This window comes from Melitaea cinxia, chromosome 7 (genome assembly GCF_905220565.1).
Source record: "Melitaea cinxia chromosome 7, ilMelCinx1.1, whole genome shotgun sequence".
NCBI classification, from domain to species: domain Eukaryota; kingdom Metazoa; phylum Arthropoda; class Insecta; order Lepidoptera; family Nymphalidae; genus Melitaea; species Melitaea cinxia.
In genome coordinates this window covers 304,292-315,367 of record NC_059400.1, presented here as the reverse complement: position 1 = coordinate 315,367, position 11,076 = coordinate 304,292, and the positions used below count along the sequence as shown (strand labels likewise).

The 11,076-nt window shown below is 34.5% G+C and overlaps 1 protein-coding gene across 1 annotated transcript; it reads left to right on the top strand.

The window, feature by feature from the left end:
* Positions 1-5,052: 5,052 nt before the first annotated feature.
* On the top strand, positions 5,053-6,078 carry LOC123654944 (pupal cuticle protein PCP52-like). Its single transcript, XM_045590798.1, has 2 exons — positions 5,053-5,119; positions 5,482-6,078. The coding sequence occupies exons 1-2, from the start codon at positions 5,108-5,110 to the stop codon at positions 6,001-6,003; spliced, it is 534 nt and encodes a 177-aa protein (XP_045446754.1). The 5' UTR covers positions 5,053-5,107; the 3' UTR covers positions 6,004-6,078.
* The last annotated feature ends 4,998 nt before the right edge of the window (positions 6,079-11,076 follow it).

Below are 11,076 nucleotides of genomic sequence, written 5' to 3'. Positions count from 1 at the left end.
TGATTGAATTATGATTTTAGTTTTTAGTTTTAATTTTAATTTTGATTGAATTTTAATATTGATTTTTTTTTAATTTTTTATTATTGTAATTTTGAATTTTAGTATTTATTTTAATTTTTTAATTTTAATTATTTTAATATTGATTGAATTTTAGTATTGAATTTGGTGATCATTTTAATTTTGGGTTTAATTGAATTTTAGTATATTGATTTTGATGTTAGTGTTATTTTTATTGATTTTTGACTTGGTATAATTTGTTTGTTTGTCATTTGTCACAATTGTTGGAACTAACATAGCTTAGGAAAAAATGTAACTAACAAAAATATGGACATATGTCTGAAATAAATTATTATTATTATTATTATTATTATTAAAAGGCGGTCTTATCGCTAAAGAGCGATCTCTTCCAGACAACCTTTAGAAAAAGGACATGAATAAGAATAAAGCGGCATAGAGGTGTACTTTGAAATAATATATGTAAACACGTATAATTATTTACCCGGCGAACTACTATGAAAGTCGATTTAGGTTCAGACCATAAGACATAATGCAATCCACTGAGAAAAGGTTGGTTAATTTTTGTAAAAGATTCAGGGTTACGATTCAACAAGGGTGACAGTAGTCTTGTTGCAGTTGCACAAGGACGTGATTTATAAGATGGTCAACATTTAATAATTGTATTTCGAGTTTAGCGTTGTTAATATGTATCATGTTTTTAAAATCAAGATTTATCAAATGAGTTTGCATCTACACACATTTTCACCCTCTCTCGAATAAATCCTATTAAATTTCAAATAATAATAACTATCCAGTGTCATAACTGGTAGATTTGACTTCAATTATTTATATATTTATAATACACAGACAGTCAAAATGTTATGTTATTGTGGGATATATACTGTGGATACACATGGATGTACCATATGCATTTAGTAAAAAGCGGTTATTTTATTATTACAAAAAGATAATCCAATTTTATTTATTTTGTATAGATATATTTATACTTAGTTTTATTCAGACCGTTTAGCAGTTTATTCGTGATCCATGGCGAGCATTAACATATATCATCATTGGTCTTAGTCTGTTTATTGCAGACGACTAGATAGTGTCAGATAGACTCTGTGTCGCCTAGGACACTCTTCAGGAAAACGCAGAGTTGCCTAAGCTCTGCGCCACCCTCTCGACCTCACTGGCTAGGCCCACAGGAACCACGAGTCGATACGTGTGGAGCCAGTTCGGCTGCAGGAGTCTTTCGCATTTTAGAACTATGCCACGAATGCTTGATGGAGATCCCATTCCGGGTTTCAAATGAAGTTTTCATTCTCCAGGACCCTGAACATACATATATAGACTAAAATTGAGTGAATTTTTAAGATTTCTAAAAAGTATTTTTAATCTATATAAACAGAACTGTTTCAGTGTTGTTATAAAAAATATTTTTGAATTTAGAACTGACTCCTTTTTTTGAAGTTGCTTTAAATAGTTTGAATATACAACTTATAACTAAACCTAAACTACACTAAATTTTAAAACATAATACGATCATCTTAATCCTATAACACTTATTCCAGAAAAAAAATCTATGATATAGCCTACCTATACATAATTAGAATGGGCGAGGCGAGTCCATTAGGTCCCTTTACTCTATTCTTGTTATTACTTTTGTGAAGAAAGTACTTAGTATTCGGGCGTGTTCTTTCGTATTATGTAACGTTCTTTGTATGCGTATACCATTTTCAGTAATTTTATTAGGACTGGAAATTCCAGAAAGTTTCTTGGACTTTTGATTATCTTCAAATATGACGCCGAATTTTCACAATGACTATAAGAAAAACTCAGTTACTGGCACCATATATTGGTACGAGACGCCATCTTGCATGACACACTAACTATTGACCAGTGATGTGAAATTATCGATTAGTTATGTGACATTATCGATTACTGATATTTACACTCATAACAGGGCTTGTCAATTTTTGACATAAATAAATAAGTAAATATCTACACAATACACACACGGTCGTCTGTTCCTAAAGTAAGCAACTTAATGCTTGTGTTATAGGTAACAGCCGACTGGTATAGCTACATATTTTTTTTTCGATAATCATAATAATAAATAATACATATATAAATAAAAATTTATGTTACACTTAGACTCAGGGTGGGAATTGAACCCACAACCCTCGGAGCAGAAAGCAGGGTCACTATAAACTGCGCTAACGGACTAGTCAAAAGCAGTACATAAGTAATTTAATTAAATTATTTATTTATTTGGTACTTTTTTGCACATGTAAGATTATACATCAAAGAAAATAATATTCTTACCCACAAAAGTGCAAAGACATTTTATAGTGTAATTTAATATATTTTATAATGTATTAATGTTTACATATAAGTCTTTAATTGAAGATATTACTTTTAACATTTGCAAATAACCTTGAAACAGTATCCATTAGAACAGATCTTGCATAATAACTGTAATTACCGTGTTCATAGAGACAAAATTGTCTCATAAAGATAAGTTTTTATAGTTTATTTACAGACATTTTTTGGAGTAGTTCTAGTATATGAGATACTGTCTGTAGTGTAGGACGAAACAAATACCTGACAACTATGACGAATCTCTTTCTCTACCGTTGAACAATAAATATAGCCATTACCAGATAACAAAAGATAAATTCAGAAATATATAATAAATATCTTAAACCTACAATTTACATTGATAAAAAAGCATCACTGAAAGGTTGTCTGAGGTAAGGCACAGTAGGAATTTCCTGCTCAAAATATGGAGCAACCCGACTGGGGTACCTCGACCTTACAGAGGACCACAGCTAAATAATACTCATTTCAAGCAGTGTTGTGTTCCTGTTGGTGAGTAAGGTGAACAGAGCTCCTGGGGGATTGGGTCGGCAACGCGCTTGCGATGCTTCTGGTGTTGCATAAGCTACGGTAATCTCTTATCATCAGGCGAGCCGTACGCTTGTTTGCCGACCTAGTTATATACATGTAAAAAAAAGGTTTGAACGCGCACATTTTAAAAGTTTAAGGCCGTAAGTTATATTATAAATATTATATTGTGTGTTATTGAAATAGACCGCGGTATGTATAATCACTGATCACCACCATATAACATTAACGGCCTTAGAGAAGCGACTATTGCGTTAGATCACCTCATAAAATGAATCTAAACTAAAGATAAAAAACTGAAGGGTTTGTTTGTTAGATAGATAGCCCACTTATCGAGGAAGAATATAGGCTATATATCATCAGGCTAAGACCAAAGGCTAGCCTGAAGTAACAATTCCACGCAGACGAAGTTGCGGGCAGAAGCTAGTCTATATATATTCTTCATATAGATATGTTAGGAGAGCCTGCTGTCACACAGTACATATTTATATTCTTCTAACCGCTGCTACTGTATCGTGTCCAGTACCCAAAGGTTATCTGGAAGAAATCGCTATTTAGCAATAAAATCGCCTTTGTACATCTTGTATTGTATCTTTCTTTATATGTGTCTGTATTTCGGTGTACAATAAATAAATAAAAATAAATAAATATATTTATGTCTGTGACGGCGTCGTCTATATTTGGGAATAATCGGTGCAACGGACGTCATCAATGAGCTTACCATGAATAATAAAATATGAAATGTTAGATGAAGCTTGAGCGCACAGACGGCAATGATCTATGGCTGCCATGTTAGACGGTTAAATCACATTTAAAATTTAATATAAATTTTTTTAATTAAATAATAATTGTAAAAGGACTTAAATAAAGCAATTTTATTGTATTATTTAGTAGCGGCTCTTGATTTGTGTGAAAGAGACGACATGATCCATCTCTTTCATTTCAATTAAAGTTAATCACATCGCTGTAGATTACGTTATAATTGCATCGTCCTGTATTATCATTTCGTTAATTTAATTTCAGTTACTAATATAAGTAATAAACAGAAACGGTAAACAGGGCTCATAAACAACACTAATTGAATTACGGAGCTCTCCAACTCTTATTATGCTCAATGTTCCCGCAGTTTTAGCGGCGTTGAATTTCTGATAATGTTGGATTCGCTGACATTTCTTCATTATTTTGAGGTATGAGGTAAAATGCAGATGACCTCACGCGGTCTTATTCGCGTTGAGGTCAATCCCAGCTCCATTCATATGTTTTACAGTGAGATGATTTATATATATATATAGCCTAAGTGTATTTATGACTGTTATTACCTCTAATTATCCAAGAACTGGATGCTACTTTTAAGATTAGTACGCTACACAAACAGACAACAATCTTAAAACATTTTTTAAAACTGATATGAATAATATTTAATATACAGAAATATGTGTATGGAAACCTTTTAAAATAAGCTTTTTAACAAATTACAAAGAATTGTTCTAAGCGTATCGCTTCACTCGTTGTAATCTCATCTCGTCTCAACAAACAAACAAACATTTACTGTATTAGTTTAACATATCATAATTTACCTCAATTGTATGATTTTATCGAAATATAATGAAAAACATTGTTGATATATTGATGAGAAATTACTTATATTTCACGTTACGGTGATTTATGAACGTAGGTACTTACGATGTTTCTCACTGTACCGACTGAATTGAACACAATGAGAGCATTTTTATACTCTGCGAATTCATTAACGTTCTTCAATAGAATCTCTTATGTTTCTAAATGTGTTTACAGCAACCAACTAAAGCCAACGAAGCACATTAATCTCCGCATTTACCGGTGATCTTTTTGCGAACGTACTTAGTCATCGTTTAAATACCAATTAAATTTTATATTTAGGATCAATGTTAACAACAATCTAGAATACATTTTTGCAAATGTCAAGAAAGTTGTAACTTCCTCGTGTGAGACGAAAAGATCAAAAAATTAAAAAGCGATCGACATTGGCCGCATTCGTATCGGACGAAACAGGTTCCTCCGCAGTGATTTGTCAAAATCACTTCCTTACCCTTGACGCCCTTGATATCGGCCAGTTGTTCGGGCGAGGCCCATTAAGTTCAATAGTAGAGCAAGTATAAAAGCTGATCGCAAACTAGCACACACTATCAGTAGCTTTCGAGCAGTCTAAAAGAAGTGCACGATGAGATTTCTGGTAGGTTCATGTTTTATTGAAACTAAAAAAGTTTAAAAATCAGTGTTTCTCATGAAAAATTAATCAGGACAGTGTAACAAGAAACAGTTGTTCGAGATATATTTGAACCATAAGACAAATAATGTTGGACTTTTGGAAAATACGCGGATTTAATGAAACTCAATTTTTTTTAAACACTAGTTTATTTTTATAGTTGTATTGCCTTATTCTCATAATAATATTAATTTACCGCCATGGCCTTTAAATACTTTTAAGATAAAGAAGACTTTCACGTCATCGAAAGTGTCACATTACTATTATCTTTTACAATACTCATCGATATTTACTTAATGATTCAAATTATTGTTTAATAATTCTTCTAGATTGTAGCCGCCGCCATCCTGGCTTGTGCCGCAGCCGTACCCTCAGGTCTGCTGGTCTCACCCTACTCAGCTGGTTTCCTCAACTATGGACAACCCGTGGCTTACGCTGCATCCCCAGTAGCTGTAGCTCGCTCCCTACCAGTAGCCGCTCCCACCATCCCCCCTGGTGACATCGAAGGTGCAGCCATCGATGCTCACGTTGATGCTGTCGACAATACCCGTGCCGCTATCGACAACGCTAATCAAATCAACGACCAGGTCGCTGAAATCCACGGTAAAGCCATCAACGCTGCTGAGGACAACGCCTGGCAAGCAGTGAGTGCTGCCCAGACCGCTGTTGCTCAAATTGACGGAGCTGCTGCAAGCATTGCCCCTGAAGCCGCTAAACAGGTCGCTGGTCGCGCCGCGTTCATCGCTCCCGTTGCCACTTACGCCGCTCGCGCCTACTCCGCTCCTGTATACTCCGGCTACGTCAACTCTCCCTTCGCATACGCCGCCCCCGGTTTGGTCCGCGCGTGGTGAAAATTGATAACCAAATTTTAGATTTATATTAAATGTTCCGAAAAACCAGATGAGTCAATAAAAAATTACCGTAAACATGTGTTTTTAAATAATTTCTCCATTTTTTTATCATGTCAAATTATACTATATTTATTTAAACCGGCTTAAGAATCGTCGATTTATACAAAATTACTTTAAGAAGTTGTGGTTAAATATTACTCAATTTTATAAATGCAGTCACATGTCCCGCATGAAAGATTTTATTGAACTCTAATTAAAACGTCTAGACCCAAACAGAACGTTTACTTTCGAAGTACGCCACCAGTCACGTCTCTCAAAGGAGACTTTAAAAAAGTTTTAATTCGTAATTTTTTCCACAGAAATCTCGGATGTTTATAACTACAAGATTTTTCTATCATTATTTTTAAATTATAGTTATAGTGTTTGATTGTGTAAAGCAAGCATAAGATATTTGTCAATACCAAATATTAATGGGAAACTAAATAAAAGGAACTTTAAAGATTATTCCAAAAACATTTTAAAATCTCCGGATAAAATAAAAAATAGCATAAATAGCGCATTGTTGCGCTAGTTCCATCTTAAAGTAGACTTTATGTAAGTAGGTATAAAAGCCTTTTTAAATTGGCATTTTTGACAAAGGCTAGTGAGACGTAATTTTGTGGTATAAGAGATTTAATTGTTAATAACTAAATTATTGTTTAATCGCTAAAATGGATTCATTCTAATCCATGTCACAGACGCGTCCAGGCAAGGTTGTTTATATAAATATAAACCTCCTTCTAGTAGGACTTGAATTAGAGGTAACCAGAATTTCAGAAATTTCTTGCCCATAACATCCGGATAAGTATTTCATTAAGTCGAGAAAATAATATAACATTGAACAGCTATGAGTAATAATTACTCGGTTGTGACGTAAGTAATATCCGTGTCGTTGTGGCGGTTATCTGGTCGACGAGTAGGGATGTCATCATCTAACACGAAAAAATTGCACGAATTTTCTGAAAATCGGAATATATAGTTGTCACAGCTCTCACGATTTGGTGAATTTTATTTTATGGAGACTTTAATACCAATTATTTGATAAGGTGTCTCCTGACACATAAAAGTCCCTTTTTTATATAACCAGGTCGGCAAACAAGCGTACGGCTTACCTGGTGGTAAGCGATTACCGTAACCTATAAACGCCTGCAACATAAAAAACAATTCAAACGCGTTGCCGATCTACCTCCATCCCCTCCAGGAGTTCTGGACACACTACTCATCACAGGAACTGCTTGAAAGCAGTGTTATTTGGATGTGATCTTCTGTGAGGTTTTCTGTCCTGGTATAGCCTACCTCAGTTCTTCTTAATTCCCAAAGTCTTTATGACTCTTTTGATACTAGTTTTTTTAATAAATAAAATCCGGGTAAGACTTAAGGATGGCAACCCTATCAGTGAGTGGTGCGCGCTTATTACATGTGCCACGTCAACTGATTACCGCAATATTAATTTCGTGAACGTCACAACGATAAATGTTACCCTGTATTCATAATTGTAATACGATGTAATAAATTATGTAAAGGTTACCGACCTTTATACACTGATTTTGAAAACTTTAGACGCCACTATGATTAGAATTCCTTCGTAAAATATTTTATTAAACCTATATTGGTATTGTGTATATATTTAGTTCATAAAAACATGCAATGCAATAACTTTCTCACATTTCTATATCGTATGTAGGCACTTATCAAGGATCTAATAATGAAATGGACGATAACCATTCCTACTAAAAGTTTGACTAATTCGAATGAACTTCTACGAGAGCTCTTAATTGTTCAAGAAACTACATTAACTAAACAGTGTTAACAAATTCTTTGAAACTCGGAAGGCAATAAAATAGTTCTTTATTTCGTATCGAACTTTCGTTTCACCTCGCCGACTGAAGTTAGTAATTGAATGCTTTTGCTTCAAACGAAACGAATGCTGTCTTCGTTAAGCTTAAAACATATAACGTCAGCATAGTTCTGAACGTTTATATTTCTTAGTCTAATTATTGTAGGCTTTACAATAAAAAGATGATCAAAATTTACACACTGAATTGTTTTAAGGTTTTTTAAGTCGAAATTGTCAAATATAAACAGAATGAGTAGAGTTTGATTAGCCCGTTGGCACTGTTTGTAGTGATTTTGCTTTCTGTTCCGCGGGTTGTGAGTTCGATTCCCACCCCGAGTCTGGGTGTAATATAAATATTTATTTATATATGTATTATTTCTATGTATATTTATCAAAAAAAAAAGTTATAACATTCGGCTGTTACCCGTAACACAAGCATTAAGGTGCTTACAATTGGAATAGACGACCGTGTATGTTTTAAGATATTTATTTAAGAGTTACAACAATTTGTTTTACTGTAAATAGTTGGTTTTGTTTATAGCTTTGTATAAAATCTTAGTTATCGGTATTAACGTTGTGATTTAAAACTAGATAAAATGAAAATTGCACTACGATAAAGAAAGAAACACAAAAATGTATAGGAGAGAAAGAGATGGAACACATCACTGCTCAAAACGCGCAAGCGACGCGTTTTGCATGGCGCCTACGACCTTTTTCACGAGACCGTGTTCATTTGTGAACAAATCACAAGGGCCTACCTTCCTACAAATTTTCAGAAAATACACTTTTGCCGTGAGTAATTTGTTCACACACCCAAACAATTTTTTTTCTTTTATTTGGTTAAAGAACTTGTTTAACTGAGATAACTTGTAGGCTTTAAAACATTACGTAACGACTATAGCTCCTAAAGGTGGTGTGTGGCCAGAAAACTTAACATAGGCTGTGAATATCGTTCAGTCGTGAAATAAAATTAAAAATCACCGCGTATCCGTATTATGACATATTAATTTTGTCTCTTGATAAATTGATAAATATATGATAAAATTCATAATTAATACAATGTAATATATAGCTTAGACCGAATATAAAATCATCATATCAAAAATTTCGATCTGGCGGGTACATCGTTCCATAGCTTAATTTGGCTAGAGCACCGACACGGTCAGTCGGAGATGCAGGTTCGATCCCCGCTGGAACGGTCGATGTTTGATACGATATTAAAAAGATGTTTAGAATTTTCTAATGTATGGGTAACACAAAAATAAAATAGTACATGTAATTTATAATATACATGTATGTAACTATATAATCATTTTATCAGTCTAACGATCTGCAGCAGATAAGTCCGTTCCTCTGTCGCGATTGCGGCGAGGGACAGAGGATGCGGGCGCTGGCGCTCGCACAAAGCTCGTTATCACACCCGTTTTTTGTCATCGCTGACAGGCGGACGTCGGGGTCTAGCTACTTTATGAAACAATGGCTCGTTCCCGTTGCTCTTTAGTGAAAATTCGAGGACGGCATTGTACAAAAGTAGATGATTAAAGAAAGAGGTCGCGAGGTTGCTCTTTGACGGCGATGTTGTAAAAAATGTGTTTTGTATTTTATCTTTTGGTAATGCTGATTGGTTTGCTGATATAAAGTTTGGAGTTTTAGATTATTTTCGAGTTTGATTTAAACGTTGTCACTCTCTGTTATTTTCATCATTATCAGCTCAGCCTATCTGGACATAGGCCTCCCCAAGTTCACGCCAGACATCCCGGTTTTCCGCAATCCTCATCCAGCCTACACCGGCAATCTTACGATCGTCAGTCCAACGGGCCGGAGGACGTCCCACACTGTGTTTGCCAAGACGCGGTCTCCACTCCAGGACCCGTCTGCTCCAACGGCCCTCGGTCCTGCGACACCGATGACCAGCCCACTGCCACTTCTACTTTCTAATTTTATGGGCTATGTCTCGCGGATAGTCTCATTTCTAATCCTATCTTTGAGAGAAACCCCAAGCATAGCCCGTTCCATTGCATTTATTTAGCAAAATTTTTGACTCGATGCAAGAAAAGGACTGACGAAGAAAATTTATCTAATACAAGTTTCTTTTTATTAGTAGCTCAGCAATGAGTCACAGACGTCCTAAATCATGACTTTCTTGTAATAAATACTAAGTGAAGTATCAATACAATGATTACAGCTTTTATGATAGCAGTTGCAGGTTTGGTCTCCGTTTTGATGAAAATTTGTATATAATATATTTATGCTTATCCATCCTAGTTTAATGTGTGATTTGTGATGTGTGTCTGGGGACTCCGACAAGAGTTCTAAATTTATTGTAGCTTGTTGAGTGAAGAACAGCACGCTTGACTTGGGGAGTGAGCTGGTGAATGCGTGACGAGAGCGTTACGAAAAGTGTGATCGGGTGAAGAGAGCGGAAGTCGAGAGGAAATAAAGAAGTTTTATTTGAGTCGTGTGGTCACTCTTCAAGCGTACTTGACTTCCTTATGTGACAATTTTTAGATAGGTTTTTGGTGATTTGTAAGACAATAATGTATATAATATTTATTTCTCTTATTTATTAAAATACGCTGACACTTATAAACACAGAATCGCAAAGAAAAATGGTCGGTTAGCAAATCTTTGATATATTTTAAAGTACCGGACCTAGTTTTATAAAATAAAGACTAAATGAAAGAATATTTAATGGCAGATAAAATAATATATAAAACCTTATTATTTATTTTTGATAATTGTATAAAAAACTGAAAATGTAAAATAATGGTCGTTATTCAAAATCAATTGTTACGCGATTGTTTTAGTGGTACAATAAAAAAACGTTATAAATATGGTGCCTTTGCTTTATAAATTGTTTTATTCTAAAGTCATCATGTCGCTAACTTCCAGGATCCTAACAATGTTTGGAGATGGGTACAGTTAACGAAATACAGAGTTTTTGTTTGCGGTCCAGTTTACATACATACATATATTGTTATAAAGTATTAGGGAATAAAAATACAATTAATCACGATTAATATATCAGTAAGTCATATGAACTAGAAGCAATCTTACTGTTCTGTCCCGGAATCTAACCAGTTCACGATTTTTTTTTAATACTTGTGTTTGCTAGCAAACGAAAAAAACCGACTTCAATTGCATCGACAAGTAGGCGTCACTAGGATTTTCAAGGGTTCCCCTCAATTTCTATGGGA